General features: G+C 36.9%; 3 protein-coding genes and 1 non-coding gene across 5 annotated transcripts in view; 1 reads left to right on the top strand and 3 right to left on the bottom strand.

The window, feature by feature from the left end:
- Window positions 1-235: 235 nt before the first annotated feature.
- LOC114529296 (unconventional myosin-Ie-like) lies at window positions 236-12,345 on the bottom strand. Its single transcript, XM_028551052.1, is given in 32 exon segments — window positions 236-330; window positions 658-848; window positions 1,782-2,025; window positions 2,447-2,598; window positions 2,668-2,817; window positions 3,182-3,267; window positions 3,359-3,418; window positions 3,663-3,721; window positions 3,829-3,939; window positions 4,309-4,423; window positions 4,519-4,663; window positions 4,960-5,038; window positions 5,041-5,321; window positions 5,563-5,648; window positions 5,746-5,826; window positions 6,059-6,145; window positions 6,296-6,379; window positions 6,455-6,541; window positions 6,628-6,708; window positions 7,049-7,114; window positions 7,292-7,358; window positions 7,439-7,502; window positions 7,755-7,887; window positions 8,356-8,459; window positions 8,599-8,683; window positions 8,764-8,841; window positions 9,270-9,359; window positions 9,861-9,948; window positions 10,303-10,397; window positions 10,761-10,850; window positions 11,880-12,011; window positions 12,226-12,345. Coding segments are annotated over 32 exon segments (3,351 nt in total). The 5' UTR covers window positions 12,229-12,345; the 3' UTR covers window positions 236-253.
- Window positions 12,346-12,923: 578 nt separating this feature from the next.
- LOC114529434 (RNA-binding protein Musashi homolog 2-like) lies at window positions 12,924-18,906 on the bottom strand. 2 transcript variants are annotated; one of them, XM_028551240.1, is made up of 13 exons: window positions 18,537-18,906; window positions 18,282-18,322; window positions 18,011-18,107; window positions 17,758-17,842; window positions 17,621-17,668; window positions 17,423-17,533; window positions 17,169-17,217; window positions 16,361-16,443; window positions 15,613-15,721; window positions 15,132-15,272; window positions 14,882-14,965; window positions 14,011-14,178; window positions 12,924-13,626 (listed from the first exon to the last, which is right to left on the bottom strand). In XM_028551240.1, the coding sequence occupies exons 1-13, from the start codon at window positions 18,557-18,559 to the stop codon at window positions 13,400-13,402; spliced, it is 1,266 nt and encodes a 421-aa protein (XP_028407041.1). In that variant the 5' UTR covers window positions 18,560-18,906; the 3' UTR covers window positions 12,924-13,399. The 2 variants fall into 2 exon arrangements, with proteins under 2 accessions (XP_028407041.1, XP_028407040.1); XM_028551239.1 differs by having other exon boundaries at window positions 12,929-13,626; window positions 14,011-14,196; window positions 18,537-18,896.
- A 135-nt stretch (window positions 18,907-19,041) lies between these two features.
- On the bottom strand, window positions 19,042-19,143 carry LOC114529522. Its single transcript, XR_003687642.1, has one exon. It is a non-coding gene; the product is annotated as a small nucleolar RNA U13 (small nucleolar RNA).
- Window positions 19,144-19,333: 190 nt separating this feature from the next.
- LOC114529361 (ubiquitin-like protein 7) overlaps window positions 19,334-22,161 on the top strand; it is a 3,228-nt gene continuing 400 nt past the window's right edge. The window contains exons 1-8 of the mRNA XM_028551140.1: window positions 19,334-19,542; window positions 19,673-19,780; window positions 20,088-20,173; window positions 20,259-20,343; window positions 20,473-20,530; window positions 20,616-20,754; window positions 21,038-21,209; window positions 21,694-21,872. Of these exons, the coding sequence (XP_028406941.1) occupies window positions 19,404-19,542; window positions 19,673-19,780; window positions 20,088-20,173; window positions 20,259-20,343; window positions 20,473-20,530; window positions 20,616-20,754; window positions 21,038-21,209; window positions 21,694-21,872 (966 nt within the window). The 5' untranslated portion in view covers window positions 19,334-19,403. The remainder of the gene's footprint in view (window positions 19,543-19,672; window positions 19,781-20,087; window positions 20,174-20,258; window positions 20,344-20,472; window positions 20,531-20,615; window positions 20,755-21,037; window positions 21,210-21,693; window positions 21,873-22,161) is intronic.

The raw sequence follows: 22,161 nt of genomic DNA, 5'->3' as shown, positions 1-22,161 counted from the left end.
TATTTTAGTTTGTTGTTGTGAGAGTTGAATTGCATTGAAAAGTGTTAGTTGGTCATCACCACAGGACAAGTTATAGGCCAACCATCATTTTACAATTCAACCAGACATATTTTTTCCGGCATAAAAGTGCTTTCCTGTACAGGAATGATGCTTTTGACTATACGAAAGTTTGGATTAATTTTTGCCTCGTATAAGCTGATGGTACTGTGCGGTATTTTCATCGCAAAAACCGACTCTTGTGAGCGAGGTTGAGTTAAATTTTTTCAACGTAATTGTAAGGGAATAGTCCTTCCTTCCCTCGCAGGCGACCCGTCCACCAGCCAGAGTCCTCTGAAAGTACAAATCATTTTCGGTCAGGTCACAGATCTCAACGCCGGATTAGGGTAGGAATGATAGACTGCAGTGATTTTGGTCAGAAATAAGCGAAGGTCAGGTAAATGGAATATGGTCAGCACAGGATTTAGGGTAGAAGAAAAATTAAAGCCTGAATAAGAGGATTCTGAAATGAGACATTTTTTCCTGCGGAAAACCCGCAAACATTTTGCTATCATTTTTTCTTCTATCACGGCTTTTATTGAACCGCAGATTGAACGAAGCCGCTACATATACATAAGAACTTACATAAAGTACTGCATTGCACACAACACAACAGCTTACCTTCTTTCAAAATATCGACAATCTCTCCAGCGTTGAAACTTAATTCTTCAGTATCTTGAGCATCATATGCGTAGAGAGTACGGCATTGTGGGAGGGAAGGCTTTGGCGGGAGACCAGGCTTTGGCTTCGGTCTGCCCGGGGCAGGTGGGCGCTTCGAGTTGCCGAGCTTTCCAGAGATATTACGACTGATCCTGTTAATGAGACGTAAGATTAGGGCTAGTTAGCGTATTGAAAGTGTAGAACTGGTAGAGCCATCCAGTATCAATAAGGTTAGCTTAGGTTTCCTCCTGGATCAATAAGAAATGGTCCTTACTGGACCTCTAAGAAGAACAGTTTAGAACTGATAGAGCTATCCAGTATAAATAAAGTTAGTTTAGTTTAGGTTTCTTTCTGTAGTGACACTGGATCAGTAAGAGATTATCCTTAATGGACCTCTAGGAAGAACAGTTCAGAACTGATAGAGCTATCCAGTATAAATAAAGTTAGTTTAGATTAAGTTTAGACTGTGGTTAAGTTAAGGTTTAAAACTTTAATTTTTAGTTGTAATTATTTAAATCTTGGTAAAAACTTTGATGATAACGATTGAGAAGACGTTAGTTTTACTTCCATAAGTTTACCTCGAGTTGTTATTTTTATTTTTTACGCCATTTTGATGATGATTTTGGTAACCTTTCTTCAACTCTGTTCCACTTAAACTGAGAGATTACACAGATTACAATCATATTTTTAAACTTTACCAAGTGTTAAACATTTTGTCAAAGTTCACTAGATGTGCTTCTGAATTTCGCGATCGAATAACATTTACGTTGGCAGGGCATCTAAATGAGTATAAACTCTATTGTTTATGTTCAGAAACTTTATATTGAAGACTGGTACGTGCGCGGCACGCCGGAGTTAACGCCAGAACAGGCGTCTTGTTTCGTATCAAAATCAAAGTCAACATATGGTTCCGAGTTTAATGAAGTACAAAAGTAATAAATACTGTTCAGGGATTATAGGGACAGTATTTTAGGAAAATTATAAGTTGATTATAACAACGACAGTGTAAACAAACGAAGAACCAGGGAACCGAACAAGAGAACTATCAAAATGAACAAAACAAACAAACAAACAAACAGACTTACCCACAAGCCCCAGATTCTGGTGTCTGCATAAACTGCGCATTAGGGTTAACATTAGAGCCACGTTTAGCTTTGTGTTGGGCTCCAGACTTCGGTAGATTCGGATGAGCCTGGTTTCCTGCCACGGAGTAACGTTTTAGTGATCCGCTATATCGTCTTTCCTGACCACCAGACTGGCGTGGTCCGCTTGGAGCTGCACGGTGTGGTTTATTAGATGGATTACTACTAGTCTGACGAAGACCAGGACCTAAAATATATGATTTATATGATGAGATGAGATTACTGTGCCATAGCCTTGCCTAATGGTAAATTGGTGAAGATGGATTTTGGTTTTCTCCTGTAGTAACACAACAAGTTAGATAAGAAATGGTCATTATATACTGGACTCCCAGGGAAAAATTGCATAGAGCTATCCAGTATAAATGCAGTTAGTTTAGTTTAGGTAACCTCCTGTAGTAACCCTGAATCAATAAGAGATGATTCTTACTGGACCTCTAGGAAGAACAGTTTAGAACTGATAGAGCTATCCAGTATAAATAAAGTTAGTTTAGTTTAGGTTTCCTCCTGTAGTAACACTGGATCAATAAGAGATTATCCTTACTGGACCTCTAGGAAGAACAGTTTAAATCTATCTTATACGAACAATATGTATAATGCAATCAACATACGTGTATCCTTAGACAAGCCTTGACAGATGGTAATCTTCAGAGTTTTACTTGACGGAGCAAGTGTGGAGAAATCACTTTGACCTGCGCACGTGAACGCCAACGTGCGTGTTCCGCCTCCTCCCCAGCCCTCTTTCTTCACGGTCACGGTAATACTAGAGAAACATAAAGAAATGTCAACCAATTGACTCTCCTGAATGAATCATGATTTAATCCAGTCTTACCTGTCACGGAAATCTATAGTCAAAGTCTTGCCGACTTCAGCTTCGTATTTCTTTGTGAGTACTGTGAGAAGTTCTGTTTTAAAGACAGTCTCAAAGACCGTATCGTATTCCCCAGGAACGTGAAGTACAACGAAATCATCTTGTAACGTACTGAAATATTAATTTGAAAACAGAAAATGGATTTTTCAGTCGAAATACATGAAGATTATACGAACAACTAGGTGTGAAAAGTTAGATTTTTCGTGCGATTTTCTTCTTTTGATAGATGTGAACGAGTGAATTAGTTACGGATGTTCAAATAAGAGCTCTTATACATCAGAGCATTCGTAACTAATTACTCGTTCACATCTATCAAAAGAGGAAAATCAAGTGTAAACAGGCCTTAACAATGATACAAGTATATAGTTGAAACTTAGGTACTGGTGGATTTGAAATGGAAACTAAATTTTGCCAGTAATGAAGGCGTGTGTTAGAAGTGTTTCTAAGAGCACAGTTGTATTTTGAGCTCATTTACCTAAGAGAGACTTTTCCAATTTGATTAAGTTCCAACTTTCTTTTAACGACTTCAAAAACCTTGCCTTTTTCGGGACCTTTTTTGACCTGAGAAACAAATGGTTGTTATTATACGGTCCCGCTACACAATGAACGAGCTTCAGAATACTTTAATTCACCGGATATTTTCTTCACTTACTTTTTCTCTCCCAATGAGATAAATATGCTTGCTTGATAACAATAAATCTCTTTTGCTGGGCTGTAGAAAATACAAGAGAAAGCATGAAATATAAGACAAAGTGGTCATCCTTGTTAACAGGGTGAATCACAGAAACGTCTTTCACAAGCGGGAAGGGAGACACGACGTTTACCCACAGGGGGAGGTACAGCAGGGTGATTTACCTCAGAGGCCAAGGTAGGTGTGAAGAAGTGAAGCTAGGAGTGAGGCTAGCTGGAAGGCCGATTGTACACCCAGGGGGGAGGGGTTAAGGCACCAATCTTACCTTGAATCTTCTGTCATATTTAGTAGCGGTGATGGCAAATTCTATTCGTTCACGTTTTTCTGGAAACAAACCCCGGGAAATTAAAGAACTTGAAGACCAACTACCAGAAGAAAATACATCGCAATCGATGGCGACCTTGCCAAGAAAATGAAAGTCTCACACCCACCTACTAGTGCTCTTAATGCCGGATTGGTATCGAAGCCAATGTAATCACCAACAAAGTTACGATTTAGGGTCAGCCTTCGTCGTTGTTTCTTCATATACAGAATATCAGAGGCTAAAGACACAAGAGTTTGGTATTAATATATCTTAGGGATGAGGTTATAACCATTGTTCAGGAATTTGGCGATTATGATAGTAATGATGGATAATAATAGTGAAGATGGGATGTTTATTGTGGTTGCATGATAATGATGGATAATAGTAGTGATGATGAGTTGTCTGGTGTGTTTGTATGATAATGATGGATAATAGAACTTAGTGACGATAGGGTTCTTGTGGCAGTTGCATGATAATGGTGATGGATAATAGTAGTGATGTTGGAATGTTTGTGGCATTTAAATGATAATGATGGATAATGGTAATGATGATAAAGTGATAATGGTAATAACGAAAATGATAAAGGTAATGGTACAAGGAAACCGACCTTGTTGTTTAAGATCAACAAAGAATTTGCGCATTCTGTATTGTCGAAATGCCTTCTGTATCGTCCTAGCGTAAGTGTCGAATTTCCTCTCACGAACTTCTTCCAATAAGAACAACTGAAAACAGAATATCACAGTTACCAATATATAGTGCATGCAATACTGACAACACGGCTGTATCCGAATACTGTCCGAAGATCAACGGTTCTTACCGATTCAGGAGCTTTAATGAAGACCTTAGTCTTTCCCATTTGCCACTGATCTCTTTCCATATTAACTGAATTCATCATATGTTCGATACCTTGCTTCACATCCCCCCTCCAATGTGGCCATGTCTCTGGCGTTAAGATGGCGTATCTTAAAATAACATCACCGTAAGTCGAAATTCTCCGTCGGTTAATAAATCACCGGCTAGACGGGCGAGTCCCAATTTTCTCTTTCTAGTGTATGTTATTGAGTGAGCTATGTACACAGCTGTTATTGCTTGACAAAGTAAGTATTCTGTGACTTTACTTGATAACATACACCAGGAGAGGAAAATCGCCTGTGTATCCGAGGCAAGGTTGAGAGGGGCAATTTTAGGTAGATCCCACCCTAACCCTGTCCCCACCCAAAACAACGACCGAAGATCTACGAAGAACCGTACTCCATACCTCATCAAGAATTTATCAAATTCTCTTCTGTAAGCAAAGCCTGCTCTCCTCACACGAATATTCTCCAAACCCAAATATCCACTGATGGTTTCACTCGATCTCCTTCCCAATCCCTCGCTTTCTTCGTTTCGTTAGGTTTAATACAACGAATGTAATGCGGGGTGCACTTGGTCAGCCTGTCCACCAGCTGGTTTGCTTGAGTCTGAGAAAAAAATCGCATTTCATTGTAAATACTCGAAGGTGACTGAAATTCAAGAATGAGAGTCCGTTGCATGGAGGATTCTGCTTCAATCTGAACTTTTGGGAAATCTTGTCTGGGCGAATTTAGCGATGAAAGCACCCCAGAAAAACCTTGATTAAACCTGGGATAATAGATAAATTATGCAGAAGACTTGATTTTGCTAGGAGTTGGCTTGCCTTCGTTCCCCTTGGTATCTCAGGAAAGTGCCCACGAATGCACAAAGGAAAAATACTTTAAAAATCAGAAACGAAACTTGAGAAGGAAGAGGCGTTACCTGGTGTATAATAATACGACTTTCCTACAACTGCACTGTACAATTAACGGAAGCTGACCAAGTTGGCACAAACAGAAATTGTTCAAACCTTGTACTACTTTGCATCAGCTCAATCAAATCATTGAACAGAACATCTCTGTTTCTTTCACAGAATCCATTCGCCTCGTAAGTCACCTAACGGGCAAAGAACGAAGCGATGGTAGTCATTGATGGTAGCACACAAAGATTTGATGGTACATCCTATACGAATCAATATATCAACAATACTTACCTTGCCAGCGTAATGATGGATGGTGAATCCCGAACTGAAGCCATTGAAATGCTGGTGAGATCCAACAGCACCTTCAAGTTTCTAGAAACGAGAATCCATTTTGAAACACTGAGAAACTTTGGAGAATCGTACTTGGTACACACCTTTATACAAGGAAGTAATATATACTGGCTATTGTTAGAGAGGTTAAGTTAGACCAATGGTTAAACAACTTTATTTGTTTCTTTAATAGTACGAAATGGGCTATTTGTTTCAAGGTTTGGTAGGGCATGCCAGATTCTTGTTGGACAAGATTGTTGTAGGTGCATTTTACCTGCAAGAGTTTCATATCAGCACCTTCTCCTTGAGCATGCATTGTAGCACACACATCGTCCAGAACACACATAATACCAGGTGGTCTCTAAACAAACGAAAAAGAAGAATATCAATTTCATTTCAAGGCAAGTGAAACTGAGGTAACGAAGCGGAGCAAAGAGATCTTCGGACGCTTGCATCAGGTAAAGTTACACACCTCGCGTTTTGATAATTTATGAAATTAAAATGTACGCACCTTGGCTTCAATGAGATCGCATACAATCTTGTTGTTGAAATAATCAATAGGAGACCATTTGATGCCTTCTTGAATGTATTCTTCCTAAAGGATTAAACTGAAGACATCAGATCGAGACCAGGAACTGATCACCAACAGAGAGGAAATGAAGGATCGGACCTGTTCAGCTTTTAGCGTCAATTCGATGAAAATCTGTTGGAGTTTTTCGTTTACAAAATTGATACAGAACTGTTCGAAACCGTTTCTCTGTGGAAAAAAACACGGATGTAAGTCGCAAGGGTTTGAAAACACGTAAGAAAGGTAACCGTTAACGCATTTCGGCCAAAACGTACCTCGAATATTTCAAAACCATAAATATCTAGGATACCAATATTAATCTCTTCTTTATCTGTTTTCATTGCCATGTTAACACGCTAAACAAAAATTGAAAATGTTCATTTTTTATTACTTCATAAATACTGCAGTAATTAGCGACACCCTTCCTCTAACGAATAAATACTCTGGCTTTAAACCTCTAGAGGTAAAGAGAGGTAAGAAGAATGTCTGTATTATTGGTATTATTGGTAAGGCATGACCTTCTGTATAGACTTTTATGAAATGTCTGTGTATGACGTAGGTTGCAACCCAAGTATGTTTGTGATTTGCCACTGCGGTTATAGTTGACCAACCAGAAACATGCAATATATCCACAAACTGCGTCAGAGCGCAGGCTTTTTATAAATATAGCTATATTTAGTGTAATATACTTCTTACCATGACTAAATAATCAAATATTCTTGAATACAACGCCTTCGCTAATGCATCTCTGGTGTAGGTTGCCTGGTCAACAAAAAATGGGTTTTCAGGATTTAAGAATGAACTCCTTTCAAAACTCAATAAACTCCTTTGAAATCTTACTAACTCTCCTGACGAAGGCCCTCAGGTCGAAACGTCGAGAAGTGTTTTGTCTATTTTAGGCAGTTGTTATACCACATTTGATGCTAAATAGTTTGTTACCTGTTCAACATTCAAGGTCATATTAATGATTTCTGACTTGCCACCCCATTTACTATCCATGACTCGACTGGAAGGTAGAAAGTGTTACATTAGTTCGAATACGAGTCAACGGAACACTGTGACCACTAATATTTCATGATGCCATACCTTATCAATTTCTCTCGAAGAGCACTGCTTTGGATACCAAATAAATACGCAGGATATTCTAAATCTAAGGATGAGAAAACCTTAAGTCACTTGAGAGACTGGCAGGTAGTCCTACATAAAAGCCACACATAACTTCTAAGAAAATTCATTCGAGTTAGAGAAAGTAAGGTTTCAGATAGGTGAGCTGGGTTTGATTGTTAGTATGGGAGCATCAATAGCAACAAACGGGTTTGCGATCAAACTTTTGTCCTAAACTAAAAATATTGATGCTCTATAAGATGGTCAATAGTATGAGACTTAAATTTCAGAAGCTTACATTCATCATTTTCTGGTCTAGCATAGTTGCCTTCTTCTACAAAACTAATATTCCCCATATGCAAAATACCAGCAACCAACTGAAATACAGTTGCCTGATCCTCAAGACTAATGCCCATAGTATCCATAGCCACCTGGAAATATTCAAAACTTTAGAACTCAATCAATAAGAGATGATCCTTACTGGACCACTAGGAAGAACAATTTAGAACTGATAGAGCTATCCAGTATAAATAAAGTTAGTTTAGTTTAGGTTTCCTCCTGTAGTAACACTAGATCAATAAGAGGTGATCCTTACTGGACCTCTAGGAAGAACAGTTTAAAACTGATAGAGCTATCCAGAATAAATAAAGTTAGTTTAGTTTAGGTTTCCTCCTGTAGTAACACTGGATCAATAAGAGATGATCCTTACTGGATCTCTAGGAAGAACAGTTTAGAACTGATAGAGCTATCCAGTATAAATAAAGTTAGTTTAGTTTAGGTTTCCCCCTGTAGTAACACTAGATCAATAAGAGATGATCCTTACTGGACCTCTAGGAAGAACAGTTTAAAACTGATAGAGCTATCCAGTATAAATAAAGTTAATTTAGAGATCAAATTACCCTAGTTTCTTCATATTCTTTCTTATCATCAGTTCCCTCGACATCATATGTTCCACTTTGATTTAGATAATAAAAATAACTTGCGTCCGATACACCAAGCATTTCTAAGCAAACACATTTGATTTCATCTCAACTTTCTTCCACAACAACATCATTGCAAAATTTCAAGCACTTAATCCTAAGCCTTGTTTTTTAAATAATTGCCTCATCCTGTTAGGAAAAGACAGGGATTTCAAACCATACCTTTGTCTTCAGTAGAGCTTCCAGCACAAATTTGATAAAATACATGAAATGATCTTTCACCGGGATTTTGTAAAACCACACGAGACTATAACACACAGGAGTGCCGAGTCAGAAACTTAGGAAAGAACATACTCTCACTTGAAAACATAACTAATAAATGGGTACCTTTTCCAGTAGAAAGTTTGAAATCTTTCCACCAATCGGCTCACCGCCTCTTGTAAACTGAATCTCAACGTATTTCCCCTTAAATAAAACACAATCACAACATCAATGCTGCATGCACCATATGCCACCACTGATATATTTAAAAATTAGACAAAGAGTCCGAGTTGTCTATCAGCGAATAGTCAATGAAGGCAAAGCCCAAGTTAACTATTTGCTCATAAACAACGAGGGCAAGTTGTCTAATTGTTTTAGTATACACCCTGTACCTAGATATATTAATTTCGAGACAATAATTGATACACTGCAATTAAACCGAAAAATAATTTAATTAATTCAAATTTATACGGTCGCACGAGCAAATTTTTCCCAAACATTCACCATCACGAATAGACAATGGTTGAGTAGCCAATCAGAATGTAGGATTTGTAATAGACAATAGTCGGGTGTATACTAATAAGCAATAGTATATGTGCACATGAAAAGATAGAAGCGTATCATTCACTTACAAATCTACTAGAGTTGTTATTCCTCACTGTTTTTGCATTTCCAAAAGCTTCTAGCAGTGGATTCGATTCTAGGATAACATCTTTCACTCTCTAGATATAGAACAACAGATGTATGTCATTTTCTCAAAGCTATCATACCATGAGCAATCATGATGTCGTTGGGAGGCTGAAGTATCAATCAAATATCTATCTTGATTTAACTTCAACTCATGAACACAAGTCTGCACACTCTTTTGTTAACCTAATAATAATTAAACTCTCTCTTGAATGCCTGAACTGGTTAGACAATGGTTGAATAAAACCATAAACTATTCTAAGAAAGCAGCATCTATTCTAAGCTACACTAAACTGCATACCTTAAACCTGGCCTCCTGCTGATAATCTTCCTTCAATGTACAAAAAATCATACACAAATACATTACCAGCTGAACGAATAGCAAAGTTTAAACTCTACACTACCTCTAAAATAATTCAGTCTTAATTTAAATCCAAGTGCTAATTTAAATAGGCAACAGATTTCTACAACTTTCATATACTCGAATAGTTTAAACAAATCAAACATATGTATTTCTAACTGAGAAAGTTTCTAACCTGGACATTAGGACCACCACCAGACACTTTTGCAAGATAACTCATGATGAATTTGGCACTCACAGTTTTACCAGCTCCACTCTCTCCACTGAAAGGAATTACACAAATGGCATAGGCATGGGTGTTGAATTCTAAGGGGGTAAAGTAAAACACCTCTGGGAAGTGGGGGATATTCTTGTACCTTCCTCAGCCTAGACATCCACAGATACAAGGGTCCTGCAAGGAACTAGATTAGGGGAAGGGGGCAGAGGTAGTCACCCCTAGCCCATTACAACCCCACCTCTTCCCCAACCTTAGTTATGTTGTTTGAAATACCAGGGGGTGGTTAAACAAAATGTAGCTAAGAATTTATATGACCAGCTCCAGTTGACAAGATATTTTGGCAATTAAGCTATTAATTGATGAATTTTGAAATTTGTAAATTACTTTCCTAGTACTGTACCTTATGATAACACAATGGCTTTCAATATCAATCAACATATTGCGGAACATACTGTCAGCCAGAGCGTAAATATGAGGAGGGTTTTCATAGGTTGCCTTAAATGAAAATATTATCACGTGTAAATTGAACGTGGCAGCTCAATCAATGTGTTGCTGCAGGGAAAGAATTCAGAGAGCCCTTGCCTAGGTGAGGTAAAAAAATACAGTAATATAAAAAAACACAACACTGTCATCTTGCACAAATATCAAAGATGGTCTGAAGTTGATGAGGTAATAAGGGTTGGTTGCCATCCCCTTTGGTTTAATCAAGAGGAATGAATCAAGGGAGGATTTTTCCTAGTAAAGAATAATTGGCCTTCAAAATGCTAAGTTGTCAGTAATCTCAGTGAATGGTTTGGAATTTGTTTGTCAACTGCATGGTTTTGGAAAGAGTTTTAAAAATAAGTTAGTAATACATACAGCCCCCTGGTACTGGTAGATCTCCTTCTCAGTAAAGTAAGATAGCTGCTTGAAAGGGTTGACAGCAATGAGCACATCACCAATATATGTCTGAGTTATATTAAGATGAAATACAATATTTATAAATCCTTTATCTTTATTCCAAACATTGTATTATATACATTTGCTACTGATATAGCATTGGGAACTGTTGGCTAACAGATATTCCATCTTATACCTAGACAATGTTATCACACTTCAAGAATAGTGCTTTAAAATCTAACCCAAGGCATCTCTTATTTGCAATTTCAAATGGAAAATTCCCTACTGTAGTCAATCTATATATTCAGATGATTGTAATTAATCAAAAACAAAAGTCAATATTCCTTCCACCCTGTCATTGCCAATCAAAATAGGTCTATTTATTTTGCAAAGAAAAATGCAATAATCCCAAAGTAATATATTACATCAATTTGCAATTTCATCTAGCAAATCCAACGATCTTTAGCAGTGGGTTAGGTTGCCTAGCTTAAATATTGGTATATAACTTCTACTGATGCGCATACATCCACATGCCTCATTTGAGTCTTGCAACTGGTTTAAAAAAATAACTGTTATTGTAGTACATTTGATGGATTTGACTGGAAATTGCCCCCAGCTGAGATGGGGAAACATCAGGAAATTACAACAGGGTCTGAAATTCTCAGAAAGTAGCACAGCAATTTTAGCAGTACAAAATTAGTCACAGTGATAAAGTGCTTTGAGAAAGAACTATAGGAACATCTCACCATATTTGTACGACCCTTCACAATTATATACACAGAAATCTTTTAATATCTACACACCCACTTTTCCAACATAATTAGCAATTAACATTTCCTTATATATTTACTTAAAAGTAACCCCGTTGCAGTTTCTTTTAAAAAAAGTATAAAAGATAGGAACGTGAATTCTCGGTAACGGGCATTAAAATAAATGAAATTGAAAACCAGGCCTATATATAACTCTTTACTAAAAACAAAATACTTCACGCCGTTTATTTCCGTCTCGTTAATAAAATAATGTACTTTTAGGAAAATAGATACAAGTAATTGTACCTCAAAAACTGATAAACTATCTTGTCTATACACAAAAAGATACGTATATAAGATCATCCATAAAACGTTTCTTCAAATTTTCGACGATAGACGATTCTTGTATTTTGGGCAGCAAAACCATATCTTCAACCCCACTGGATTTTGCTGTCCCCTTACTTTGCCAATGGTAGTTAGCCTTTAATACAAAAATACAAAGCATATTATATTTATCCTTTTGTGAATTTTTGAAAGTTTCGTAAAGCATTTAATACTACACGCGAATTTGATACGGAATTGACAATGCTCTCGAGAAGTTGACACTGTCACAGACGGAGTGGTTAAAAAAATTTAAAGTTTTTCCACAAAACTGAGCTAGGATAATTGAGCTTTTAACTTGAAGTAAGACTTACCATCTTCGTAGACCAGGCAACCACCTAGAGGTCTTCAAATAATCTCAAAAACGATGCTAAATTTGATCAGAAATCTCGAAACATTTCACTTCTGATCAACAACACTAAAAAGTTCATCGGCGGAAGTGCCACAGGATATCAGATACATTATGCCGGGGCATGCCATATTTGGTTATTACATTTTCAACTGTGCCATATAGGCATATACACCATACAGACAAGGAAATTATGTATATAGGTCCGTACAGCCAGCGAAAATGGAAGACAAAGAACGTATATTGTCCAGTTATAAGTGCCCTACTTATGATTATAATAAATGAACTTCCTTAAGCATGAGATTAATTTTGCAGTTTTCTTATTTTTTGTGAAAAACTTTTTACTTAAGTAAAACGACTATTTTATTTCGACACCCCAAACGTGAGTATTAAATACTTACAAATTTCTTGGAAACTCCAGAAAAAAAGTGTCAATTTCACATTATTTCAGTCATTTTAACACGCATTATTATTGGACAATTATAGTCAATAGATATTTGTATCACATTAAAAAAGTTTACTGGAAAATGATCATAACCTTCAATTGTGAAAATTCATGACCACCGGAGGCGTTTGCCCTGCTTTCGTTTCTGCCACGGGCTCATATCTTTCTACTAGCAATAGTAGTAAGTAGTAACAAATTACTAGCATATAAAGGGAGCAGAAATGTACTTTGGCTAGTTTTACATTTGAAAATAACATTGTCAAGGACCTCTTCTTTCAAATGTCCACCTAACTGTCTGTTAGAACCCCACAATTATACGAACACAGGTTTTGTTGTAAATTTCATTACAGCAGCTGATTAATAATCACATCACAACTCAATCTATTTCTAACTTCTTTTTATCCAAAGATACAAATGTTTGACTTCTTTGTTCAACCACATTAAAAGTGGCCTCATTCTGTTTTCTTCCCAGAAATATGGATTGGAAAACGTTAACAGCAGCATGCCTAAGACGCTGCAGGCATAACGTACGCTTAAATCCAATCTCCTGTTTATGAACTCAAGCGAGTTTTATAAATACTAACATCGCGTTGTGTGTTTATGCCATTGCACAATAAATCTCTAATATAAACGTTTAAAAAGCAATAAAATCCAAGAAATAAAATTAAGTCTAAAATTTTTCTCTAACGATCGTCTATCGCCCATAAGGATGGTACCCTCTTGAGGCATTGCCACCAGCACCTCGACCCATACCATCGTACATACTGGCGGCAGGATAACCACCAGGTTCACCACCATATACGCTGGTTGGTACACCAGCACCAGCAGCCCCTGCACCTGCACCACCAGCGAATGCAACCTCGGATAAACCTCCACGTGTTGGGCCGTACTGAGACGCTTCTTGTTGATAACTTCCGAGACCTTAAAATAACAAGGATGAGATGAAATCGCCTGTGCTAAGAGTCTAAAACTAGATCCAAGATTGGTAGTAATTCCATGTTCGATAAATCTGAAATACACTAATTTATCGTTTTGATTAATGAAAATAATCACCACACAAAGATTACATTGACAGCCCAGCGTCGATAGCAATAATTGCGATGGATTATAATACCTGGTTTCCGTGAACTTAATACCATGAATTCGTTACACTAATTTAATCCTTGATATCAGGTTAGGATTAGGATCAGGTTTATGGCTGATTAGAGTTAGCTGTTAGCCCTAATCCTCAATCTAATCCTAATAATAAATTTGTGTTCTTAGGATTTGCTGAACAAGAAGACGAGCAGTTCTCTGTCTACATACCATAAACGCCATAACCAGCACCATATTCAGCACCAGCTACTTCGCTGCGGGTTGGTATTGCAGCCGCTTGTGAGGCAATGGGTTGACCTTGAGGTACACCGGCGAAGTCATTGTAACGAGCATTGGCGGCGGCCGCTGAGGAAGGTGCGCCCACAGCACCATACATACCTATCGACGAGCCATAGGCTATGGTTGTAAAAGCAAGTTCGTGATTATAATGATATTAGTGATGATGGTATTGGTGATGATAGTATTAATTATATTGAAGATTATGATATTTGGATGATGTGGATGTTAGCAATGATGTTATTGGTGATGATATTGGAGATGATGTTGACAGTGATGATATTGGTGACGATGCTAGCAATGATGATATTGGTGACGATGTTAGCAATGATATTGGTGATGATGTTGGCAATGATGATATTGGTGATGATGTTGGCAATGATGATATTGGTGATGATGTTAGCAATGATGATATTGGTGATGATGTTAGCAATGATGATATTGGTGATGATGTTAGCAATGATGATATCGGTGATGTTAACATTTAATAACTGCAAAGTTATTTCCTATGTAACTGTACTTATAGTATCTGATAATATACAAAGAAGCCCCATCAACATGTTGAAGTGCTTCAAGATACATTATCAATTTTCTGTCTGCCAACTGTGAAACTATAGTTATTACTGATCAAAATAACTATGTAACGCCTGTGGCAAATGTTTGGAGTGGAAAAGTATTGCATTAAAATTAACAGGATTTCCTTCAGAAATGAGGTGAAACTAAACTGGACAATATAATGTATACTGGAAGAATTGAAGAGCCATGTGTTGATCCAGTGTGTATTGTATCATCAGTTATCACAAACCTCCATAAGCTTGAGCACCGGGATCCTGGGCTACAGCGACACCAGTTCGCTCCGCATATGAAGCTGGTATGCTGTTTCCGGTGACTACAGAAATGAAGATTATGTAGATCAATGATTTATTACGAGTATTTTCACATGTCAACTTGCCACTGTTTTATCTTGCCACCCTTGGCACTGTAGTTCCACTTGGAGTGAGGCCATACAGTAAGTAACATTGGTTCTAACACAAACAACCACTTTTTACACATACCAAAACCAGAGTATTGAGAGGCTGGAACTGAAGCCGCAGGCACACCATAATGACCAGCTTGAGCTGAAACAGCTTGTCCACCATATCCTGCGCCATACATACGAGCATCTGCACCACCATACGCTCCCATACCATACCCAGCTATAAACATCAACAGAATATTTTGATTTTTGAACACCTTAGCCTACTTTATATACACTGAAAAGCTCAATCAGCTCTTAATTTTTCTTCCAAGTTGTAATGTAATTATGTAATGTAGATTGTGACAATAAAAGAACATCAATATGATGTGCTCAAAGACATCATCAACAACCATTTAATTTCTGCCAACATTGACACTGTAGTTATTCCAATAATCAAATAACCAAGTAACACTAGTGGCAAAATTGCAATGTTCCCTGTGAATAAACATTGTATTTATAGCCTCTATGATTCCATACAGACTGCTATCTATGGAGGTACAAATTTCATCATTAATTACCTGTTACAGCATACGCATTTTGCATCGCCATCCCACGACCCATACCAGAATTTCCGCCAATCACCGAGGGAGTACGACTGTCTCGAGGCTCCGCCTTCTTTGCCTCAACCTGTTCATAAAACATCGAACTGTTTAGAACTTGTAAATTGCAGAACAAGAACTGCCAGTTCTAGTTAAAACTCTCGCTGTCTGGAATCAGAACTACTAAAGCCCGTTTTCCACAAGGCGTATTAATATATCCGTGCGAAATGAAACAAAATCTGAAGTTCAGTGATCCAAGATCTTTTGACATATTGATTTTAAGTACAACTGGCAGGAATATTATAAATAAAAAGCAGTTATTACTAACTAGTTTAAAATAAAAATATTGGGCCTATAGGATCATAGCAACTACAATAAATTAAAATTGAATTTATGCTATATATACTAAAAATTAAAGTCTACTACTTAAATAAATGTTTTAGCAATTTTAAAAAAAACAATAAAGCAGAAACAGTTCCACACAAGCAAGGAATACACAAACATTTTCAAGTTTCAAATCTTTTTCAATTTCTTGAGGTAGCTGTTAAGTTAAAATATAATATCTTTTTTCAGAAAGAAACATTTTAGAGGTTTGTTTTCACCAAAGTAAGCCAAATCAAGTGCTGTTATTTTGTGATTGGACTAAGCCACAAAAGGCCATAATTCACTGCTTGCATGATCATTGAGCTCTGCTTTATTTAAAGATATATGGAACAGTAAACTACACCGTTTTTCCATTGATTTGATGATAACGTATGGCACAAATCTTCGTGACGGGTTCTTCCGTATGAAAGCCAACAAATCCAAAGCCTATTCGCGACCGAACACACCAGAAGTTTAATTCACATGGATGACCAGCGTAGCTTCCAGAGGTTAACCATGATTTTTAAAAACCATTTAATTCCGGAGACCGAACCGTAAAAATGTCCGAAAAACTAAACTCTACTGTGTCTGTTTTTGTAACAACAGATGTAGAAACCGAATTTTTTGTGCATTACTACATTTTAGTAACTATAGTAGCCTAGTTCGAAATACTCTTATGGTAGGTACTATAGTAAAGCTACTGTATAGTAGAAAACTACCTAGGCAGCTTTTGTTGCAAACTATGGTAAATTAATAGATTTTAGGCTTTGAAATTTACTATGGTAAAATGTATTTTTGAGCATTTGTGAATAGTTTTATGTAGCGATAAAAACTAACTTCTCTAATGGTTTTAAATGACTTTTAGAGGATTTTTTAAAATATGTTAACCAAGGAAGTAAGGCTTAAGATAATCTAGAGAGGAATGTGAGGCTAAATCTATAATATATAAAGTAATAAATACATTAGTTAAATAATCTAGCATGTAGACAAGGGCAGCCATTTAAGAGGATATAAACGACTCAACAGTCAACATATAAAATGCATGGGAGAAGAATTTGCTCCTAATTTTCTAAAAGCAAAGATTAGCAAAACTATCCTACAATAGTAACATTTCCCCCAATATGATAATTGCATAATACTATGTGTAAAATCTAGATCTTAAAATCACCTACCCCTCATACGTCCAGTCTTTACGTCTTTCATAAGTGAGACATCAGCGACCTGTCAAGGGTGAAATATGTCTCAATATTTTTACCATAAATCATTCTTAAGGCACTCCTCAAGGGCGAAACTTGACTTGTACAATTACAAAGGATAAAATAGGAATTGTTTTGCTATTTGATTTGTCCATTGGTGTTAAATGTCATTGCATATCCAAACATAGTTCTCTCTTCTATTGCCTTATTTACACAGTAAGATTACTTACAGGACCAAATGTCTGGAAGAAAATCTTCAAGTCTTCTTCAGTCGTTCCCTGGGCAACACCTCCAATGAAAATTTTGAAGCTTCGACTACCTGCGGTCTTGGGAATTGGCAACTGGATATTGAGAGAGAAAATGAATGAAGTTTACTACCAGATGAAAGATATTTACTTCAGAGCTTTCATGTAAAATTTGAAACATACTGGGCCAGCACTTCCTGGTGCTCTGGGAACAGCTGGTTTTGGATCAATCTAGAAATTAAGAATATTAAAACTATGAGTACATTAATATATATAAACAGAGGCTCATTAAATATTTTTAAATCACAAGTATATAGCACCTCTTTGTTATCCAAATAATGTGGCCGGCTGTCAATAACTTTCTGAACACAGCTTGGATCATGGAAAGTGACGAAACCAAAGCCTCTACAAAAATATTTAATATAATTATCACCAAAGTTTCTCATGAAATTCCTTTGCCCAAACTCAATTTCCTATGAAATTTATCAAGAGAAACATTGTTAAATGGTCTAAAGCCGATTCATGGCAATGTAATGGGAAACAGCTTTAAGATCATGTGTCTAGAATGTTTACCTGGATCGTTCAATCCTTGGGTCAACCTGATCTTTTGCCTTCATGATAACACAATCTCCAATCTCACCATACTTAGAGAAGTAACTTTCAAGACCCTCTGTGGAAAGAATACAATATCATGGAGAATGTACAAAGAACAATGGCTGGGGAAGAAAATAACTAAATAGTTTTTCCTATCTTTGAGCTCGCCTGAAGCTTGAGTCTGCACTCTGCATGACGGTTCTCACATGGCTTGACACTATAAAGTTAGATCGTGAAAACTTCCACTAACCTTTAGTCGTTTCATAACTCAATCCACCAACAAATATTTTCCTAAAATGAAATATGCAGCACTCAGAATTAATGCCCCTGAAACCCAATTTGTTTTACCGCAAAACGGTTCCTAAAATTGCAAAACTTTATAGTCAGTCTGCAGCATTCTATAAAAGGATGATCCTTTACTAAGTTCAGGCTCGAATCATTCCAGAAAAAACCCCCTTAGAAGGTTGATTTTTTTGTCAAAAGTTTGATTAACCATTAACCTTACCCGCTGTCGTCTCCACGAGGCATTTTTTGGAAGAAATTGGCAGTAAAATGTGCAGTTAAAACTCTAAAAACTTCGTGGTTGAAACCTCATGCAAAAATTTTGTAATTAATTAGGAAACAGGCGACGCAAAGTCTGATGGGAAAACGCTCGGTCAGTGAACTATATAGAACCTGGAACAATAACTCATTAAATGTGTATTCCCAGAAAGAGCATATTAAAATGAGTAAAATTGCAGAATTTTACGGCTAAATGATCCAATTCACTTCTAATGGATGGTTTATAGTCTGTTGACTTGCATTATGGATAGCAAATGAACGCAAGCCAATCAACAAGAAACTTCATTCCATACGTCAGACGTGATTTACAATTCAATTGAAGATTCAAGAATCAAGAAAGAATCAAGATAGTCATCACAATGATCACATAACCCATTGGGGGAAACTGCAGTCAACATTGGATTCGCTTTTAAATTAATTACATGATTTCTTTCGCTTTACCTCCTTGGGATCAGATGGGCAAGTGTCTATGCGTAACAAAAATGGACGACACTTATCACCTAATGAGGTGATTAACCAATCATCATCTCCCTAATGAACCAATGAAGAATCACCTTACAATCGGATCGCTCACGTTCCTATATATCTACCAACGTCTGCTGTTATGATTGTGGGAACGTTTTTGAACATGTTATGACATGCGTACACCAAAAAATCAAAGTCACTGATCTATATATAACACCGCAACCATGTGAGTCTGGGCCCTAGTGTTAGTTTATAGTACTATTTTTAAAAATTTTTACAAAACAATGAAAATTAAAAAATAGAAAAAATTTAATTTCTTATTGTATAATATAGTTGTTGTTAAAACATGCCATGCATCTGGATAAAAGAAGCGCTAACGCAAAAGGGAAATAAATTTAAACTTGAAGACATGTCGTTTAACGCTTCTGTCTCCGAACTAAAAGCGAAGCTGTCAGAATCTAGCGGTATTGATGAAAAATTACACGGTGGGTCGTATATAAATTGTGGTTGAAAATGTGGTTATTTTGGTACAAATAATGCGAAATATGTTGCTACACGTATCGTCTAACGCTGCCTTTAGTATATAATATTTCTATCTATGTTTTTCTCAATCAGATGTCATTTACAAAGGACTGTTATTAAAAGATGATGAGACCCTGGAGTCTTATGGTGTCAAGGAAGACGCTACCGTTTATATTATTTACAGATCACCAATAGCTCAAGGTAATTGATGTTATTTGCTCTAAAATCCTATGGAAACGTATTGGAAAAGAGTGTCTTTATGCGTCCATGGGATTACCACATTTTAGGGCCTAATTCTTCAAATATAAGCAACCAAAATTCAGTGTATGATAATTTTATTGAATAATTAGCCCCCAAGTCTATTATGTAAATACGGTTTGCTTGAATGTTGAGAAAAAGCCAAATTTGAATGCAGTGTAGTAATTCAGATTTCTGACCATTGGTTTATAGTATAAGCAAACATTTCAACACATAAGATGTGAATAATTGTCCCATTTTATTATTTAAGACATAGAGCTTGATCTTGATGTAAATGCAGAAGATATTGTCCCTGTCCTTCAAGCTGCAGCTGGAAGTCCTGTTTACAAGGATAAGGTGATTGCATAGTTGCTAAGATTGAAAATGAGTATAATTATATAATATTCAGATAACTATATCATTTCATATCTTATCCAACCAGATGTATGCTCTTCTGAAGAACCCACAGACCTTGGAGAATATTTTGGCAACAACGCCAGCTCTGGCCAAAGATCCGGTGGCTTTGTGTAAGTTCTCTTGATTGTTAAAGTAATAAAAGTGAAGTGGTAAAAGCTCTTACATTAGTGATTTTGACAAGCCTTTGAAAGCATTATGAGACAGCTAGGTTTTTTAAAGACTGTTTTGTTATTCTTTAGCAATACTTAAAGATCCAGAGATCCTACAGAATCTTGTGATATCCGGGGACATTTCAAAGTAAGTGAAGATATGATCCATGTTCCAAGAGATACCCTGACATTGTTATCACATATTGGCTTTATTCCATGCTATTTGTATTTAGATTAGAAAAGGAGCACCCAGCGCTTGTTCAAGCTGCGTCGCACATAGCTGCCGACATAACCAAAGATATCTCAGGGTCATCAAGAGTCAGAAGGCCTTCAAATTCTGAAGATGATGATTTCATGGACATTGAACCAGAGGTACAAACAATGAACAAATAGATCAAGATGCTTGTGGTGGAAAATGATAAAGCACACTGTTGTGACAGTGAAAGGGGGGGGGTTGAAAATGCACCATTGTGGCATGAAAAGGCAGGGGTGGAAGAGACCACTATGGGGGTGAAATGGGGGAAGGTGAGAATATACCATTGTGAGGTGGGAAAAGGGAAGTGATTATCCTGCATGTCTATCCAGAGAAAGTCCATTCAACAAGATATTTCAGTCTGTAGAGCTTTCTTAATATTTTTCCAAATTTTTTTCTCAGATGTTAGCTCAAGCTGAACTACTAGCAGCCCATGAAGAAGCTATTCAAAATCGTGAGAACCCTGGTACTAGTGGAGGAAGCTCACGAAGGCCTATTACATCATCATTTTTAGCATCAGCTTTGCAAACAGCCAGGGCTAACCTTGTGTCCACATCTACTCAAACAACTGCAGGTGAATATTGTCAATGTTGACATCTAAACCACAAACACAGGCATCCTGCTATGCAGCCAAACCAAATAATGACCAGTTCTTCAATAACCTGTTAGCTTTACTCTGTGTTCATGCAGGTCTATAGCCCAATTAAAATTTCCAACACTTTATTTATCAAGTCTTGAGCAAAATGCTAATTGCTAAATATTTAATAAGAGGAGCAATAAGTGAAAGTGGTTAGGAACTTCGTCTATCACTCAGAATCACTTGGTATCACTCAGAAATACCTAGGTTTCACAAAAATCACCTTATATCACCTAAAATCACTTTTTATCATACAAAAACACTTCATATCACTCAGAAATCACCTTATATCACTAAAAATCACCTTTTATCATACAAAGGGATGAAAAAACACCGTATATCACGAAAAAACGCCGTATATCACTGAAAAACACCTCATATTACTTAGAAATTGTACATAATGCGTTTCATATCTGTCTAGTCAATTTACCGGCTTCGTCATCAGCAAGAACCAGTACGTCCCAGGCTCCCAGCCAACCTCAACCTCAACAGCGTATATCGTCGGAGTTCTTCAACCAAGCCATGGCCTCCGCATTGAGTGCTAATTACGCAAGAAATACGAATCCATCTAGTGGAAACACACAGACGAATAATTGGCAGGTTCGTAGACAAGTTGAATCTTTCAAAAATCAGAAACAACCCACGCTGTTATCAGCTACCACTTTCAAGAGCATTGCACGGGATCGTAAAAGCGTAGGTTCGTTTCCTGGCGAAGGACTGATAGTTGACACATTTTCTCAACTGTTCCCTGGCTTGAATTTGATACGTGTATGTTTTCCATTCAAAACTAAGTCCCTTAAACCTTTAGAAACCGTAATCGGATATTAATCTTATAATTTCAAATAATAATCACAGGTACAAGTTTATAATCACATAGAAATCAAAGCCA

The sequence above is a fragment of the Dendronephthya gigantea genome, unplaced genomic scaffold, assembly GCF_004324835.1.
Source record: "Dendronephthya gigantea isolate DGI-Jeju-01 unplaced genomic scaffold, DenGig_1.0 000056F, whole genome shotgun sequence".
Classification (NCBI taxonomy): domain Eukaryota; kingdom Metazoa; phylum Cnidaria; class Anthozoa; order Malacalcyonacea; family Nephtheidae; genus Dendronephthya; species Dendronephthya gigantea.
Note: the sequence above shows the minus strand (reverse complement) of the source record. Positions and strands in the feature narration are given on the sequence as shown.